Source organism: Oryctolagus cuniculus, chromosome 11, assembly GCF_051225735.1.
Source record: "Oryctolagus cuniculus isolate XC-2025 breed Fujian yellow rabbit chromosome 11, ASM5122573v1, whole genome shotgun sequence".
Lineage (NCBI taxonomy): Eukaryota > Metazoa > Chordata > Mammalia > Lagomorpha > Leporidae > Oryctolagus > Oryctolagus cuniculus.
In genome coordinates, this window is record NC_142877.1 from 66,048,350 (window position 1) to 66,068,263 (window position 19,914).

The window sequence follows — 19,914 nt, forward strand, 5'->3', positions numbered from 1 at the left end:
GGTGCATGGCAAGGGTAAGATAGGTTTTAGGAGGCAAGTGCAGCCATCCTTTTTTATTTATGTATGTCTTTTTTAAAGGAAGAGAGAGAGAGAGAGAGAGATCTTTCATCTGGCAGTTTACTTCCCAAATGCTGGGGACTGGACCAGGCCAAAGCCAGAAGCCCAGAACTCAATCCAGGTCTCTCACCTGGGTGGCAGGGATACAGCCACTTAAGTTAATGCTAACTGCCTCCTAGGATACACATTAGCATGAAGCTGGATTGGAAGCAGAGCCAGGACTTTAACTCAGGCCCTGCAATTTGGGAACTGTGTCTTTTTTTCCCTAAACAAAGCTTTATTTAATGAGTACTAATTTCATAAGTACAACTTTAGGAATATAATGATTCTTCCCATCATACCCGCCCTTCCACCTCTTCCTCCCTCTCTCATTCACATTCCCATTCTCCATTAAAATTCATTTTCAATGAACTATTTATAGAAGACCAAGTCTATACTAAGTAAAGATATCAACATTTTGCACACACATACACACAAAATATAAAAAAAGTTTGAGAACAAGTTTTCCAGTTAATTCTCATAGTACAACTCTTTGAGGACAAAGGTCCCGCATACGGAGTTAGTGCACAGTTAACAATTAACACTCTTATGTATGATGTCAGTGATTACCTGAGGCTCTTGACATGAGCTGCCAAGGTTTTAGAAGCTGTATAAGCCCACAATCTCTGTCAGTATTTAGACAAGGCCATAAGCAAACTGGAAGTTTTCTCTTCCCTTCAGAGAAAAGTACATCCTTCTTTGCTGACCACTTCTTTCCACTGGGATCGCACAGAGATCCTTCATGTAGGACATTTTTTTCCACAAAGTCTTGGCTTTCCATACCTGAAATGCTCTCATGGGCTTTTCAGCCAGATCAGAATGCTTCAAGGGCTGATTCTGAGGTCAGAGTGCTATTTAGAGTAATTGTCATTCTATGAGTCTGCTGTGTGGCCTGCTTCCCATGTTGAAATATTCTCTCCTTTTAAATTCTATCTATTATTATTACCAGACACTTGATCTAATTTATATGTTCCCTTTAAAATATAATCTTACATATATGATCACTTTAACACTTAATATGCTCACATTAACAATTAAGATGGCATTGTTACCACCCAGTTTCATGGGACTTGAGGTCCCATTGCAAAGTTTTAAGCTGTACCCTTATAAGTAAGTCTGTAGGAATCCATGCAGAATTATACAGCTTTACAGTAACAAATTTCATCTTCTTTCTCTTATTCCCACTCTTATTTTTCACTGAAATCTATTTTCAATTGACTGTACACATATATGATTAACTCTATGTTAAGTAAAGAGCTCAAAAAATAATATGAAGAAGAGAGAAAAAAAGTGTTCCTCAATAGTCAAGAAAATGGCTGTTCAAATCATTGCTTCTCAAAGTGACAATTTCACTTCTACAGATTTCCTTTTAGGTGCTCAGTTCTCACAGATCATGGAGAACATATGATATTTGTCCCTTTGGGACTGGCTTATTTCATAAGTATGATGTTTTCCAGATTCATCCATTTTGTTGCAAATGACCGGATTTTTTTTTTTTACTGCTGTGTACTATTCCATAGAGTATATATTCCATAATTTCTTTCTCCAGTTTTCGTTGATGGGCATTTGGGTTGATTCCATGTCTTAGCTATTATGAATTGAGCTATAATAAACATGGGGGTGCAGATAACACTTTTTTATTGCTGATTTCATTTCCCTTTGATAAATTCCTAGAAGCAGGATGGCTGGGTCATATGGTAGGGCTATATTCATATTTCTGAGGGATCTCCATACTGTCTTCCATAGTGGTTTTACCAATTTACATTCCCACCAACAGTGGATTAGGGAACCTTTTTTCCCACATCCTCAACTGCCTTTGTTGTTTGGTGATATCTGTATGAAAACCATTCTAACTTGAGTGAGGTGAAACTTCATTGTGATTTTTATTTGCATTTCCCTGACAGCTAGTGCTCCTCACCATTTTTTCATGCGTCTATTGGCCATTTGGATTTCCTCTTTTGAAAAATGTCTGTTTAAGTTCTTTGCCCATTTCTTCACTGGGCTTTTTGCTTTGTTGTGGAGTTTCTTAATCTCCTCATATGTTCTGGTTCTTGATCCTTTATCAGTTGCCTAGCTTGCAAATACCTTCTCTCATTCTGTCAGTTGCCTCTTCACTTTCTGGGTGTTTCTTTTGCAATACAGAAGCTTCTCAATTTGATATAATCTCATTTGTGAATTTTGGCTTTCATTGCCTGTGCTTCTGGGATCTTTTCTAAGAGCTCTTTTCTTGTGCCAATGTCTTGCAGGGTTTCCCCCAATGCTCTCTAATAATTTGATGGTATTAGGTCATAGATTTAGGTCTTTAATCCATTTTGAATGGATTTTTGTGTAAGGGGTCCTGCTTCATACTTATGCATGTAGAAGTCCAGTTTTCCCAGCACCATTTGTTGAAGAGATTTTCCTTGGCTAGGGATTGGTTTTAGCTCCTTGGTCAAATATAAGTTGGTTATAGATGCTTGGATTGATATCTGGCATTTCTATTCCTGCTATTTTACCAAACTCTTCAACAAGTTCCGATGGTCTCTTGCTGGAGTCTTTTGGATCCCCTATATATAGAATCACGTCATCTGCAAATACAGATAGTTTGAATTCTTCTTTCCCAATTTGTATCCCTTGGATTTCTTTTTCTTGGCTAATGGCTCTGGCTAAAACTTCTAGGACCATATTGAATAACAATGGTGAGAGTGGGCATCCCTCTCTGGTACTGGATCTCAGTGAGAATTCTTCCAGTTTTTCCACATTCAATAGGATGCTGGCCATGGTTTTGTCATACATTGTCTTGATTGTGTTGAGGATCCTTCTATACCAATTTGCTTAGAGTTTTCATTATGAAAGGATGTTGTATTTTATCAAATGCTTTCTCTGCATCTATTGAGATAATCATATGGTTTTTGTTCCTAAATGTGTAATGTGATGTAACACATTGATTGATTTGCAAATGTTGAACTATCCCTGCATACCAGGAATAAATCCCACTTGGTCAGGTGAATGATCTTTTTGATGTGTTGTTGGATTCGATTGGCCAGAATTTTGTTGAGGATTTTTGCATCTATGTTCATCAGGGAAATCAGTCTGTAGTTTCATTTCTCTGTTGCATCTTTTCTGGATTTAAGAATTAAAGTGATTCTGGCTTCATAGAAAAAAAATTTGGGAGGATTCCCTCCCTTTCAATTGTTTTGAATAATTTGAGAATTGGAGTTAGTTGTTCTTTAAATGTCTTGCTGAATTCAGTGGTGAAGCCGTCTGATCCTGGACTTTTCTATGTTGGGAGTGTCTTTATTACTGATTCAATTTCTGTCTTGCTAATGGATCTGCTTAGATCTTCTATTTCTTCATGGTTCAATTTAGGCAGGTTATATGTGTCCAGGGATCTCTCCATTTCTTTTAGGTTTCCCAGTTTGTTGACATACAACTCTGTAGTAATTTCTGATGACTCTTTTTATTTCTGTGGTGTCTGTTGTTACATTTCCTTTTTCATTTCTAATTTTATTAATTTGGGTCTTCTCTCACCCTCCTTTTTTTTTTTGGTTAATTAGGCCAATCATGTGTCAATTTTGTTTACTTTTTCAAAAAACCACCTTTTCATTTTGCTAATATTTTGTATTTTTTATTTCAATTTTGTTGATTTCTTCTCTAATTTTAATTATTTCTTTTTCTCCTAATAGGTTTGGATTTGGTTTGCTGTTGTTTCTCTAAATCTTTGAGATGCATTGATAGTTCCTTTATTTGGTACTTTTCCAATTTCTTGATGTAGGTACCAGTTGCTATAAACTTTTCTAACACTGCTTTTGCTTTGTCCCCATAAGTTTTGATAATGTGTTGTTGTCTTCATTTGCTTCCAGAATTTTTTGATTTCTCTTTTGATTTATTCTATGACCCATTGTTCATTCATTAGCATGTTGTTCAGTCTCCATGTATTTGCATATATTCTAGAGATTCCTAAATTGCAGATTTCCAGCTTCATTGCATCGTGCTCTGAGAAGATGTGTGGTATGATTTCGATTTTTTTGAATTTGATGAGCCATGCTTTATGGCCTAGTATGTGGTCAATCCTAAAGAAAGTTCCATGAACTGGTGAGAAAAATGTGTATTCTGTGGCTGAAGGATGGAAGGCTCTGTAGATATCTATTAAGTCCATTTTGTCTATAGTGTCAATTAACTCTTTTTTTTTTTTGACAGGCAAAGTGGACAGTAAGAGAGAGAGACAGAGAGAAAGGTCTTCCTTTGCCGTTGGTTCACCCCCCCAATGGCCGCTGTGGCTGGCGCGCTGCGGCAGGTGCACTGTGCTGATCCGAAGCCAGGAGCTAGGTGCTTCTCCTGGTCTCCCATGTGGGTGCAGGGCCCAAGCACTTGGGCCATCCTCCACTGCACTCCCAGGCCACAGCAGAGAGCTGGACTGGAAGAGGAGCAACCAGGGCAGAATCTGGCGCCCCTTGTTGATTTTCTGTCTGGTTGATCTGTTCATTGCTGAAAGTGGGATATTGAAGTCCCCCATTACTATCATATTTGAATCTATATATCCCTTTAAATTCATTAACATTTATTTAGATAGCCAGGTGCCCTGTAAATAGGCGTATATACATTTTTTAAAATTTATTTTTATTTATTTGAGAGACAGAGTTACAGAGAGAGGTAGAGACAGAGAGTTCTTCCATCCACTGGTTCACTCCCCAGATGGCCACAACAGCTGGATCTGCACTGATCTGAAGCCAGGAGCCAAGAGTTTCTTCCAGGTCTCACACACAGGTGCAGGGGCCCAAGGACTTGGGCCATCTTCTACTGCTATCCCAGGCCATAGCAGAGAGCTGGATCAGAAGAGAAGCAGCCGGGACTAGAACTGGCATCCATATGGGATGCCGGCACTTCAGGCCAGGGCACTAACCCATTGTACCACAGCGCTGGCCCTAGATGTATATACATTTATAATAATCACGTCTTCCTGTTGAATTGATCCTTTCATTGTTATATAGTGTCCTTCTTTGTCTCTTTTACTAGTTTTTGTGTTAACATCTATTTTGTATGATATGAGGATGGCTACACCAGCTCCTTTTGGTAATTGTTAGCATGGATTATCTTTTTCCATCCTTTCACTTTCAGTCTGCATGCATCTTTGCTGGTAATATGTGTTTCTTGTAGGCAGCCAATAAATGGTTTTCTTTTTCAGTCCATTCAACCAGTCTGTGTCTTTTAACTGAAGAGCTGAAATCTTTTACATTCAGGGTGACTATTGTTAAGTACTGACTTTGCCCTGCCATACTTCTGTTAATAATCCTAATTAGTTACTTTGGGTTCCCTTTGTACTTTTCCTGGGTCATTTTCCGTGTTCATTCTCTTTCATAGTGATGGTCCTGTGGTGAAGGTGGGTTCGTGCACAGAGCCCTGCCTATTGGAGCCTGGCTTGCTTCTCAATGTGGATGGAGTGGGCTCAAGTTTTCAATATTCCAGACTTTTCCTTGTTGTACAGCTTGTGTGGTGGAGAAGAAATTATTCTGAAATGTTGTGGTCCTCTTTCCTGGGTGGCGGTGTGCTAAGGTGGCCCCTGCAATTGATGGGCGTGTACATGGGAGGCAAAGGTGGCAGTCCTCTGCTTACATTCAAAAATGTAAACAAACAAGATGGCTTCTCCCAGCTGACTGCAAGTCTGAGTTGGGGGTGGGAAAAGGAGTTGGGCAAGGGTTGTAAGACCTCTCTGTTTGTTCCTCTATACCTTCTCTTTTTTCCTATGTGGAACTTCAAAAGCAGTTTGTCAAGTTATCCCTCTGCTATTTGTGGCCTACGATTTCTCATCTCACCTGGTCCTCTGGGAGTTGGTGCCAACCTCCCCTGTCCAAGTCTCTGCAACTTCATTTTCTTATTTGCTCTTTCAGCATGGACCTGCCCAGTGTCTGTTGGTCTCCTGGGCTTCTTGTCAAGAATTTCCCATGTTTCTGTTTCCAGCATGTGTCTTCTCTCCTTTTAACTATTTTATCCTGCATGACTCGGATTGTCCTGTTGCTATGCCTCCATCTTGGGACCTATCTACTGCCATCTTGGGACCTCCAGGAACTGTGTCTTAACCCCTGTACCAAATTCCTATCCAAGTCACCCCTGTTTTATAGCTAAGAAAACAGCTGCCACAAGGTGGAGCAAAGTCCCAGGAAATTGAAATGAGAACCAGAGGCAGGCTGGCCTCTCTCAAACTCCAGTCTCCCTGACTTTGTAGAGTTTAAGTCACGGCCATTCTCCACATCCGGTTGTGTGAGGTAAAGTTGGCTCTGAAATATGGAGGAGCCACAGAGAATGAAAAAAAGGAAACTACAAAAAGAGTAATTGCATTGTTAATTATACTGTGTCACTTCATCCGAAAAGAAATCCACCAACAGAAAACCACGATGAGTTGCACACACTTTATTGTATTTGAAGCTGCTTCATAAGGCTAACGGAATCACAAGTTCATAGGAAGCAGAGTGGGAAATCAGAAAAACCATCCCCTTTAGAGGCAGGCAGATGTAGACTGGCATTTTCACCTTGCCAAGCCTCTAGATCCTGATCTGTCAAGTAAGTACAGTAAGTGTCCACCTGTAGGGATGTTGTGAGAATGAAGTGTCATCTGCACAGTGGTGTCCAGCTCAAAGCAATCTTATGAGGCTCAGGAAATCTGTGAAGCAAGAGGTCGTTTCTCTGAAGTCTTATAATTGCATTGATTTCAGTAGAAACCAGAATGAGTCCCTTTGGGAGGGGTTTCAAGGGTTCTTTAAAGAATTAAAAAAAGAGAGAGAGTAAGTTTCAGTGGGTTACACAAGTTGTTTGTCAAGAATTTCGACTTGAGGATAGATTTATTTCTGAAGCTTTTTGGTCCAATGCAGACCAGCTTGGGTCCTGTCATTATTAGTTTATACAATTGTCAGGATGTTCCTTCAAATAACTTTCTTTTAGCACACGCGTAAGTTCACAGAGCAGTCACCATAGCCCAAGACTGAATTTGGATCACAAAGTGAATGCTAACTTCCTTACTTCCTTTCACATTGCCCCCTTTTGCTCAAGAGTTTTCCTGGTAGAAAGCCTCAGTCAAGCAAGTTTATTAGTCCCTCATTGCCAGAGTGGATTGACATCCTGCTCTGGATCGATCAAGTTTCTCAGAGTGGGTGCTATGAAGGGGTGATCAATACCTCCATCCAGTTGTTAAAATTTTTATTTTTTTATTTTATTCATGTTTTTTCCCTTTATTTTATTTTAACTTTTATTTAATTCCAAAGTACGGCTTATGGATTACAATGGCTTCCCCTCCATACCGCCCCTCCCCCCGCAACCCTCCCCTCTCCCACTCCCTCTCCCCTTCCATTCACATCAAGATTCATTTTTGATTCTCTTAATATATAGAAGATCAGTTTAGTATACATTAAGTAAAGATTTCAACAGGTTGTTAAAATTTTTAAATGTATTTATGTGACAGTGTGGAGAGAGAGAGAGAGAGAGAGAGAGAGAGAGAGAGAGAGAGAGAAACTCCCATCTACTGGTTTACTCCTCAGATGCTCACTTGCCTGGAAATGGGCCAGGCTGAATTCAGTAGCTGGGAACTCAAACCAGCTCTTCCCAGTAGGTGGCAGGGTCTCAATCACTTGAATTATCACTACTGCTGCCTCCCAGGGTCCACAATAGCAGGAATCTGGAGTCAGGAGCCAGAGCCAGTTATTGAACCCAAATACTCTTCCCTCAATCCATTTTTTAACATAGTTATGAGTCAAGACCTTATCCCTAATGGCAGCCAGCTAAAAAGATTGCTATAGGAAAATCATACATCTTTTTCTGTTAGGTTTCTCCAAGCTTCAAGAGAGAGTCATCAGTTCAGAAATATTCTGAGTGTGGTTAGCCTTGGCACCTACCCAATAGCTAGGGTGGCACGTTTTATCCTCTTTGCTTTTATTTAATTTTACTTTTTGACCATGTCTATAACATGAGGAAGGAAGTGTTATGATAGAGCAATACAAAGGTTTGGTTTAATAGGTGTGAAAATATTATACCAGGGCAGGTGTTGCAACATAGCAGGTAAAGTTGCTGCCTGCGATGCTGGCATCCATTATGGGTGCTGGTTTGTGTGAAGGCTGTTCCACTTCGGTTCCAGATCCCTGCTAATGGCCTGGGAAAGGCAGACAAAGATAGCCCAAGTATTTGGATCCTGCACCCATAGGGGAGATCAGATGAAGCTCTTGGCTCCTGGCTTCTGCCTGGCTCAGCTCTAGCCATTGCAGACATCTGAGGAGTAAACCAGCAGATGGAAGATTTCTCTCTCTCTCTCTCTCTCTCTCTCTCTCTCTCTCTCTCTCTGTAGCTCTTTCAAATAAGCTAGGACATGTAACTTATATCAATGATCAAGACCAGACCAATTATTCTTTAGTTCTCACAGGTCAAATTTCAATTAGGCCTAAGCATAGCTAGTCCAGTATGCAAAAGTTGTAACTTCAATCATTAAACACATCCTGGTTAATGTCCCATAACCTCTCAGATAAGTTTCTTATGGCTTGATTCTAGATAGAGATATAATCAGAAAAATAATTCATTTTGAACACATATTTCCATATGAAGGAATAAAAGAACAAGAGTCACAAGTGGTTTTTCCTGTATGTTTCTTTATGTTTATTGTTTGTATATTTGAATGGGAGACAGAGAGAGAAAGAAATAGATCTTCTATCTACTGGTTCATTCCTTAAATGCCTACAACAGCTGGAACTAGGCCTGGCTAAATTCAGCGGTCAGGGACTCCATCTGGGTCTCCTATATGGGTGACAAGGACCCAAGTGCTTGAGCCATCATCTGCTGCCTCTGGATTGCAAGTAGAAGAGGAACTTGATACCTGGCCTTCTAATATGGGATGCTTAACCTACTGCACCACAACACCCTACCCCCAGGAGTGGTTTGATGGGTCTTTAAAACCACATGTAATGGGGTCTACACTGTGGCCTGACAGGTTAAGCTCCTGCCTACAGCAACAGCATCCCATGTGGGTGCTGGTTCGAGTCCTGGCTGCTCTACTTTTGATCCAGTTCTTTCCTAATGCACCTGAGAAAGCAATGGAAGATGGCTCCAGTGCTTGGACCCCTACACCTAGACACAGATGGAATTCCAGGCTCCTAGCTTTGGCCTAGCCCAGCTCTGTGCTGTTGTGGCCATTTGTGGAGTGAACCATCAGATGGAAGACCTCTCTCTCTCTCTCTCTCTGTATAACTCTGCCTTTCAAAAAAAAATAAAAAATAAATCTTAGAAAAAGGCCTTATGTAACAAGAAAAAAGGGTTCTATGACACCATAAAGACTAATATGAGGGTTGAGTCATATTCCGGCCGGGTCTCGTGTCTTGAGACAGCTGTCCACTCAGATGTCATCTGCATTTATTTCAGGGTTGATATTTTTTTATTTTTTTAAGATTTATTTATTTATTTGAGAAGTAGACTTACAGAGAGAGGTACAGGCAGAGAGAGAGAGGTCTGCCATCTGCTGGTTCACTCCCCAGATGGCCATAAAGGTTGGAGCTGTGCTGATCAGAAGCCAGGAGCCAGGAGCTTCTTCTGGGTCTCCCACTTGGGTGCATGGGCTAAGGGACTTGGGCCATCTTCTATTGCCATAGCAGAGAGCTGGATCAGAAGTAGAGCAGCCTAGACTCAAACAGGTGTCCATATAGGATGCTGGCACTACAGATGGCGACTTTACCTGATACGCCACAGTGCCGGCCCCTTTATGGTTAATCTTAAGGTAGAGTCTCCAGGTGGCTTAGAGGGCCACTGAGAAGCAGAAGTTTTAAGTGAAAGACATGAGTCTAAGCATAAATAAGGTAGCTACACAGAGTTATTTAGCAATATCTAGTGTGGTCCTTTTCATCTAGCCTGTAAAGATATCTATATTTAACAGAGAAGTAGTGGGTCTTTCTCTCCTGGGAACACAGAGAATGACTACTCATTCTATTTTTCTTTAGATCTCTTGCAAGACCCTCGCGCTAGAACAACATACCTCCTTTATTAAGAATCGGATCACACATGCCATAGTCTAAGCTCATAGGGCTTCCGGTAATAATGTTTTGTTTGTTTGCGAGGAAGAGACAGAGTTCCCATATACTGGTGTATTCCCCAAATGCCTGTAACAATTGAGGCTGGGCCGGGGCTGAAGCCAGGAGCCAGGAACTCAAGTCTGCTGGAAGGAATTCAGCTACCTGAGCCATCATTGCTGCTGTATGGCAAGAAGCCTAGGAGGGAAAGGAAAGTGCCCCATGAAGCAATGTATGAGATGTCCAGGGTTCTACTTGGGACAGACAAGACGTCTTTGCTGTACCTCAGATACAAGAATAGGGGGAAGGTTTCCAAAAATATCATCACCTCCAAAGATCTTACCAGTCCCCATAATGAGTGTGTTCATAGAGTAGTTTTAAAACCATCTCCTGGGTGGGATTTAAAGGGGTGAGGCGACCCTTCAGTCCGTACCGGAGTTCACTAGAAGGGTCACGAGAGCACTTGTCGGCTATCCGTCTCTGCGGCTCAGAGGAGGCTTTATGCTCTCCATCTCTGCCCATCTCTTTTAAGTCTCCAGTAGCTGCATGAGTGGCGCCGAGCATAAGCAGGTGAGTGCAATATTGAAGGGCAGCTACTTCAGCAGCTTGGTCAAGCCAAATGGTTACTATGTTGCTCATCTGTGTTTTGTTTTGCACCGCCAAGGATTTTTTATAATAGCCAACTGGTCATACGATAGCATCTAAAAGCGCACTTAGAAAACAGGAATTTTTAATCTTATTTCTCCCTGAGGGCAGAAACCCACACTATTTCCAAAGTACATCCGAGTCATGAGCCGCTGCTTGTATATATATGAGTATTAGCTGCCCCCCTCTTCCCCTTGGCATGAACAAGAGACAGAGCTCTTTGTGTGGGGCAGTTTGAGCCTGGGAAACCAGACCAGAGTCAGTGATGGAAAGGGAAGTGTTTATACATCCTCACGAGATAGTTCTTCAACTGACAGGAGCAGATTGTGTGCAGGATCTAAGGAAATGCAATGAAATGTAGTTGCATTTGGAGAAGAAAGGACCAGGATCCTGAAAGATGTTGAGTATGTTGAGAGTTTAGGAGTGCTTTAACCGAGAAGGGGCAAAACTCTGTAAGGGAGATCCCATAACTATTATGTCTATGATTCTCAGCAAAGTTGTAGCAGCGGCCATAGCTCCTAGGAGGAGGAGTCCTCTAATAGCAGTAGATTGTCTCCTATCTCCCTGTTGTTGCGTTAGAACCCCCAAGGCATTCCCTCCAAGTTCTGAATGAGTGAAAAGGGGATGTTCATAATTAGAGTCCCAGAACAGGGACAAGAGGCTCTCTCCCCCCACGGCTAGCCCATCCTTCCACACTGCCAACAGTTATATTTATACAGCACAACCTGACCATGATCCTTCTCTGCTTAAAAGGCTCCCTGCTGTCTGCAGAACTGTGTCCAGGGGCTTAGCATGGCACAGCAGGCCTCTCCTAGCTCCAGCTCGGGACACTTTGGCTCCACCCTGTACACTCTTACATAAAGCAGAGCTGGGTGGAATCAGGGCATCCTGGGGTGCCAGCATATAACCTCCTGTGGGGTAAAGTGCATAAAAGCTAAAAAATATATTTTTAATTGGGGAATTACCCCCATTTTGATTCTATTCTGTTGTTACAGATTAAAAAATACTTGATAACAATTACAGTTTAAAAGCTCATGTAATTAAATTCATTAAGCCCTCAAATTTTTGATTCTGTGAATATTTTTTTTTTGACAGGCAGAGTTAGACAGTGAAAGACAGAGACAGAGAGAAAAGTCTCCCTTCCGTTGGTTCACCCCCAAATGGCCGCTACGGCCGGCGTGCTGCGCCGATCCGAAGCCAGGAGCCAGGTGCTTCCTCCTGGTCTCCCCTGCAGGTGCAGGACCCAAGCACTTGGGACATCCTCCACTGCCTTCCCAGGCCACAGCAGAGAGCTGGACTGGAAGAGGAGCAACCAGGACAGAATCCGGCGCCCAAACTGGGACTAGAACCCAGGGTGCCAGCGCCGCAGGTGGAGGATTAGCCTAGTGAGCCGCGGCGCTGGCCTCTGTGAATACTTTTAACATCTTAATTTCTTTTTTTAAAAATTATTTATTTATTTGAAATGTAGACTAACAAACAGAGGGAAAGAGTGAGAGGGAGACAGAGGTTTTCCACCATCGGTTCACTCCCTAAATGGTCACAAGAAGGAGTTGTGAGCCAGGCCAAACCCATGAACAAGGAACTTCATCTGGGTCTCGCACATGAGTGGCAGGGAACCAAATTCTTGGGCTATCTTCTGCTGCTTTCCCATGTGCATTAGCAGGGAGGGCGACTGGAAGCGGAGCAACCATGACTGGCCCATGGCTCTGATATTGGATGCCTGTGTGAGATGGGCACAACCTGCAGTGCCACAGGCAGGCCTCTCAACACCATATGTATTTCAAAATTATCATAGTGGTATTTATTGCTCAATATTTGTTCTACGTATGGGATGATGGCACACAACATGCTAAAAGCTATATCCACCTATGAATTTATATGTGTACATACAAACATATGCATATGCCTTTTGTCAGCTTCAGTTCCAGGCCCCATACTTTTGTGGAAGACATCTTGCAGCCTGTTTGCAATTTCCCCAGAGTATGATGCTCCTCCTTCTCTCTGGATGCAACCCTTTGCCTCCCTGCTTAATCCTCAGCCATCTGTTCATTCCTCAGCCTTTACACCCAGTTCAGACTTGGACTCCCCCGAAGCCCTGACACAAGTGCAGTCCGTTTGTCCTTCTCACTCCCCTTCCCCAAGCCCGGCACTGCTTGTAAACACTTATTGGGCCAGCGCTATGGCATAGCTGTTAAAGTCACTGCCTGCAGTGCCAGCATCCCATGCGGGTGCCAGTTTGAGTCCAGGCTGCTCCACTTTCGATGCAGCTCCCTGCTAATGTGCCTGGAATGCAGAAGATGGCCTGGGTGCTTGGGCCCCTGAACCTACGTGGGATACCTGTAAAAAGCTCCTGTCTGGGTCCTGGTAGCCATTTGGGAAGTGAACCAGAGGATGGAAAACATCTCTCTCTCTCTGCCTCTGAAACTCTGCCTTTCAAAAAGATAAATAAATCTTTTAAAATAATTACTTATTTATCCAACAGACTACGAATCCCCATCTCTGAATCCCTACAGTGCTGTTTGGTGTTTGGCCCGCACGGAGCATTCCCAAGGTGTATCCACTGTATACATGGATGAATGACCACAAATCTCTGAAGATTTCGCAGGGGGAAAAACGTTTGGGTGCTGGACACGCCTTTGGTCACAACCACTTGGACCAATCCGGCTCAGAGTGTGGTTGATAGATGTTCTTCCTGCCCTCGATGGAAAACCTTCGGGCTCCTCTACGGTGCTAAACAGCAGGATCCTACACAATCCAGGCTCGGTTTTCCTACGGGAGCCCGACACCTCGAGGTCCCCCCCCCCCGCCCCCGTCCCCGTCCCCCAGGTTACGGCAACGTCCAGCTCTGGACTTCTCCACGGGATCCTGCAAGGCGCCCTGCCAAGGAGCCCACCCTCGGCCAGGAGGGGGGTTTTCCAGCTGCCGGGGGCAGCGATCCTGGCCTCCGCGCGCCGCACAGGGAGGCGCAGGGGCGCCGCCCACGGCCGCCCGGACCCGGCGCCCGGGGCCCGGCTGCGGTTGGCCACAAGAGGCATCCATCTTCCCAGACGAGCCCGGCGTTTCCTTGCCGAGCGGGCGGGGGCGAGGGCGGGGAAGGGCACTGGCCTCCCGCCCGCCTCTCCCGCGAGCCCTGCCCCGCCTCGCGCAGCCCCGAGCGGCCGCCGCCGCCGCCCGCAGAACGCTGGCTGGGGCGCCCGCGAGCCGCGGGCCGAGCGCGCGTCAACTTTGCTGCCGCCGGGGGCGCGGCTGCCCCGGGTGCGTGCGCGAGTGTGCTGGTCCCCGGCGGCCTCCTGGGGGCAGCCGCGGAAAGGCGGACGAGGAGAAAAGAGGCAGCCTCGGCGCCCCGTGGCCAAGGAGGCAGAGGCCGCTCCCGGCGCCGGCACCGGAGATCTGAAGTCCGCGGGGGCTGCGCCCGGGGCGCCTTCGAACATCGCAGCCGCCACCCTGCGGGTCAGCAGCGGGAACTCGCTCCAGGACCACGGTTTCCCTTCGCCTGCCGGGGCGATCGCAGCCGGGTTTGCAGGCGGCGGAGCATCCCCAGCCCGGGCGGGACCGTTGAGCGCCGGAGCCGGCGGCTGGAGGCAGGAAGGGAGGGTCGAGCGCCCGCCCTCCGCGACTAGCCCTGCCCCGGGCGCCCCGTGCGGGTCTCTAACAATGGTGTGGAGCGCCGGCGCGATCCCCGCGTCCGCCCAGCGCTCGTAGAGGAAGTGGCCCGGCTCCGGGTGGGGAGGGCAGGGAGACGCCCCCCGCCACGCGCTCGCCGGAGTTGGACCGCGCGCGCGTCCGGCCTCTCCGGCCGCGAGCCCCGGGCCCCCGGGGGGGATCGCCCACGGCGGCTCTAGCGCGAGAGTATGGTGCCAGCGCCCGGGTTGATCTAGTCCCCGGCTTGCTCCTGGGTGCCTCCTCCTCCTCCTCCTTCTCCTCCTCCTCCTCCTCCTCTTCCTCCTCCCCTCCCCTCCCTCCTGCCGGCGCCGCCTCGGCTTCTCGGCCGCGGTGGTCCCACTCTCCGCTGCGTGACCACTGAACGGAACTTGCCCACCGCAAGCCAGCCCGGAACAGCCGGAGAATGTCCACCCCGAGCAGATTCAAGAAGGACAAAGAGATCATAGCCGAGTATGAAAGTCAAGTCAAAGGTAAGGATGGGAGCGGCCGCCTGGCTCCTTTTGTGTGCCTTCTTGTCATTGTGTGGGGGAGTTGGGTTTCTAACTTGGTGTCTGCGTGGGAGGAAGGCGGCGAGGGTCAGCCCGAGCCCCGGCCGGGCCACCGGGGCGCTTCCTGCAGCCCAGTCCCCATCCCAATCCCGAGAAACCCACAGGGAGCAGGAGACCGGCTGGCGTCTCCCAGCTGCCGGCCCGAAGCTCTGGTCGGGGGAAGAGACTGCCTTTAACTTAACCACCTTGGGCTGTGCAACTTACCTGGGGAGGCAGGGAGGCAGGCGGCGCCGGTAATCCCAGACCGCTTCCCACCGTGGTTCATTCATTCATTGCTTTTAGAGGATACCATTGTCACAACATGGAATGGAGTCATTTTTGTGAAGTCTGAACACCAAGGGTCTGGAGCCTCGTGGAGTGCGGGCTCGGAGACCTTAGCACGGTTGTCTGTAGGGGCGAGTCACCTCTTTTGTAAAATAGCTTCCCTGACAGTTAACCCAAGCTGTGACTAGTGGAATCTGACTCCTCCTTTACAACGGCCGGGATTCAGTGCCATCTTCCACACTCGTGGGAATCGTGCTCTATCATTTGCTAGAAGCCTCCAGCAAGGAAAATGAAGGTTTGGATATCCGAGTAGTAGTTTCAATCTATTTACATCGTCAGCTAATGAAGGAAACCCAGTTAAGGTTGCTGATGCATTCTTACTTTCTGTGCCTTGTGATTTTAAAAAAAATGTGTTTTGTCTCCGGTACAAGTGTTTTAATTTTGCTGCCGAAGTGCTTAATAAACATGTATGCTGGTTGTTTGGCCCGGGTTCTTTTGTGGTCCCTAAGATATCACTTTCCTGATTCAGACAATGGGTGGAGCGTTGAGATCACTGCTCTGCTTTGGCATATCCAGTGCAAAGTTCAGGAAGATTTTCTCTAGACACCTGTGTTTGTCTGTATACTGGCTTACGAAAGAGCTGTTGAGAGAACCATTGCTGTACTTGCCTGGGGAAAGGCAGGAGCAGCCTGTGAGTTCTTTTGTGTGGTCAAGTTGTGAAAATGCCCGGCGTCCTGGGGGAGGACCTGGTGGGGAATCCTGGATGTGCCAAGTGGGAGTGGGCGCTGCCGCGACCTGACCTGCTCATCACGGCCTGGCAAGCACAACGTGCAGTCTCTGGGATTCAGTCTTCCTGCAGGCTGACCTGAAGGTGGAGTGAAGCTAAATATTGTTCAGGGAACCCCGATTCCTTTACCTGCTTGGAATTAGGATAATCTACACTTACAGGAACTTGCCACATTGATACGGAAGTTAACTGAGCAGAGAAGGCCTTTTCTTAGAACCAGGTGAATCTCCTACTGATGATAACCTTTCTCTGTCGAGTCCGGTGCAGCCTGAAGCCTTTCGTTCTAAGGCAGCACTCTGGTTCACAGTCATCATTTCTCCGTGCAGTGTTTCTACAGGGCTCTTGTGTGGCACTTCTTCCAGGGATGGCAGTCTGGTTTTTTGCTGCCTGGAGCGCTGACAGGCAGAATGCACTTCCTAATGCTGGTGTGGTTATCTCTGCTCTAAGTCTCTGTTTGGAAAACATTCTTGTGATTAATTTCTTCCAGCATATGAATTCTGTAGGTGTGTGGTTACTTGTATCCTTGAGAGTTACATTGATTACTAATCAGTTAAATGGGCTGTGTTGCAAGGTGCCTACCCAATGCAACGAAACATGATAGAAATGTTTTTTTTTGGAATTAATTCTGATGCACAAAAAGTGACCTTCTCCCTATTCCCTTAAGGCCTCCTCCCCTGCACACACCCAAGAGTCCTTAGGCAGCTTTCCTGCTGTTCATTGTACCTGTCCCGCCCTGTGTGCAGACGTCAGCTCTTCCCTAGTACTTATACATCCAGTGTCCCACCTCCATATATAGGCAAATATGGGAAACCATCGACAGGTAAACTATCCTTAGGCAAATATGGAAATAGGCTACTAGTAGGGTCCTATGCACTTTAAGTGGCACAAGTTCACCTGTACTTCTAGGCAAAGTCAAGCAGGGAGTTGGAGAGAAATGACAGTGAGGCAGTGCTTGAAGCCAGATATCCTAGGCAATGGGAGTGGGCCACTTTGTAAGGATAGCATGGGAGGGAAACTGGCTGTTTCATATCCTGTGTCTTTGAGGGTGGGGATCTAACCCTTGTGGAGCTCTGGTTCAGTACTCAAAGACAAGTGTTTTTGGAACAATTTAGTTGTGTGTTTTTTTTGTTTTTTTGTTTTTTGTTTGTTTTTTGTTTTTTTTTTTTTTTTTGACAGGCAGAGTGGATAGTGAAAGAGACAGAGAGAAAGGTCTTCCTTTGCCGTTGGTTTACCCTCCAATGGCTGCCGCGACCGGCACACTGTGGCCTGTGGCCCGTGCACTGAGCTGATCCGATGGCAGGAGCCAGGTGCTTTTCCTGGTCTCCCATGGGGTGCAGGGCCCAAGCACTTGGGCCATCCTCTACTGCACTCCCTGGCCACAGCAGAGAGCTGGCCTGGAAGAGGGGCAACTGGGACAGAATCCGGAGCCCCGACTGGGACTAGAACCCGGTGTGCCGGCGCCGCAAGGCAGAGGATTAGCCTAGTGAGCCGCGGCGCCGGCTCGGAACAATCTAGTCTTAATCCCAGCTGGCTAGTTCATCTGATGATAAACAGAAGAAAGTGGACTGTTCTTTTGCAGAAGGAAGACCTGACTTCTGTGTTTGATTCATTCAGACACGTAAATAAAGCCACACTGTGAATATCAAACTCCTGGGTGATTTAAGTCTATGGGGGAGTTCAGGAGGCACTTGGATATATGGAAGTTTTTTACCTTCCAACTTAGAACCTGACGTGATGGAGTATTGCCCTTTTTTTGGTCTCTTCCACTTTCTTGATATTGATTACTTTTATCTCGGAATTTCTGGGATAATTTAAAAAATTATTTACTGACTTACTTGAGACAGAGGGAGGAAAAAAAAAAAAAAAGAAAAGAAACCTCCTATCCAGCAGTTCACACCCCAAGTCCCCTGCCAGTAACTAGGGCTGAGTCAGGACAAGAAACTAGGGCCCTGTACTCAATTTAGGACTCCCACATGGGTGGCAGGGACCTAAGTGCTTGAAGTGTTATCTGCTGCCTCCCGGGGTGTGCATTAGCAGGAAGCTGGAATTGGAAGCAGAGCTGACTCAAGCCCAAGGCACTCGGACATGGGACGTGGGTGCCCTCAGAAATCTCTTAACCATTGCACCAAAATGCCTGCCGCAAGATGTTTTGACTCCATATAGGAGATTTTGCTACTGTGACTGCCAGCATAGGTTGTGGGAACAGACTTAGCTAGTGAACTGTACTGTGAAAAGAGCCATCTCTGGTGAGAATATACAATTTTATGTCTGAAACCATAATAAATGTTAGCACTCTATGCCAGTCCCTGTAGAATCTGTGGTTTTGGGTTCTCTTATCTTTAAGAAAGGAGTCTGGATTCTCTCAGTTGCAGGGTCTTTGCATCTAGTTGAAGATTTCATGTCAGTTCATACTAATTGCTTGTAAAAATGTCAAGCTTTTTGTCTTTTCTCTTCACTGCCTGTTTTGAAGGGAATCATCTTTGCTTTTGCTTTTTCTCCTAATGAATTGACAAACGTTGTATATGAGTTGAATTCCCAGGGAAGCAAAATGTAATGCAGTAAAGAATACAAAAAACTAATCATCAAAACCATGCTCAGAGAAGTATAGCACAGAATTGTAAAACAAAGAGAATTGGGAATTACTCAAGTAGGTAAAGAATTGGTAGATTTAAGTCAGGGACAAAAGAACTCCAAATCACACCTTATTTAAAGGAACGTGATAACAGAGTAGAGAGAGAGATTCCACACATGTTGGTGAACCTTCCAGAAGACTTAGACTCAACAGAAACACCTGTCTTGTTTGTGCAATTCAAAAGCAAGTGTGTCTAGAGAAGCATATGAAACTCAAGCTGGTTGATGGCAAGACTTGGTAGCATCTCTGGCCAAAAACTTAGCAGTGGAAGAAATCAAACAATTGGCTAACAGAAGATTTTGGGATTTTCTGTGAATTTTAGTGATCTAGGTATGTTTATTATTCTGCAGCAAAATTACTGTGGAGCTACACATATGGGGACTAAATGAATCAAAGACTCAGTTTATGAGGTGGAACTCATGGATGAGAGGCTGTGTTTGTTTTTAATAACATGTGTTGTTAAGTTGCTAATCATTGACAGGTGTCATTGGCCATGTTTTCCTAGGGATTTCCCCATATTCTTCTTAAGCAGCATGTCCAGAAAGTACCAGAAAAGCTGTTCTTTGACCACACTGCCGACTGAAGTACAAATAGTACGCTTTAGTAGCAGGTGAAACATGAGGAAGTGCCAATTTCATTTGATACGATGCCACGTCATACGATAGGCTTTTATGGAGAGATTGTCACTGTCACTGTTTTGGAATCTGTATCTGTATCTAATGTTCTCTCATCTGACCTAGAATAGGAAATGGGAACAATTTGAATTATGAGTCCAAACGTTGTAGCTCAAAGGAACTTTAAACATTTTTTGTTGCAAGCTACTCATTTATGTGGTGATGAGAAGCACGGTTGAGACTGTAACATACCTGGGACTAGAATCTGGGTCATCTGCTTTCCAGTAGTGGGGATGTGGTTTTAGGTTGCTGCTCACAAAGTGGACATCTAAATAGGTGATAGAACACCTGGACTTTATGTTCACTGAAAGTATTACAGTCGGACCTAAGTTGAAGGGCAACTCTGGTCTGGGAGTAGAATTCTCTTGGTTCACCATATCCAAGTTGCTTTCTTCAAGATCATTGGGAGAGAGCACAGGGCCAGGCAGCAGCTTCACATAGTAGCCTTTTTATTTTTTTAAGATTTATTTAATTTATTTGAAAGAGTTACAGAGAGAGGTAGAGAGAGAGAGAGAGAGAGATATTCCATCTGCTGGTTCACTCCCCACACGGCTGTAACGCCAGAGCTAAGCTTCTCTGAAGCCAGGAACGT

At 45.4% G+C, this 19,914-nt stretch overlaps 1 protein-coding gene across 2 annotated transcripts in view; it reads left to right on the forward strand.

The window, feature by feature from the left end:
* The first annotated feature begins 13,900 nt into the window (after positions 1–13,900).
* SRGAP1 (SLIT-ROBO Rho GTPase activating protein 1) overlaps positions 13,901–19,914 on the forward strand; it is a 318,942-nt gene continuing 312,928 nt past the window's right edge. For both annotated transcript variants that reach the window (XM_002711308.6, XM_017341950.4), the window contains exon 1: positions 13,901–14,887. In XM_002711308.6, the coding sequence (XP_002711354.1) occupies positions 14,821–14,887 (67 nt within the window). In that variant the 5' untranslated portion in view covers positions 13,901–14,820. The remainder of the gene's footprint in view (positions 14,888–19,914) is intronic.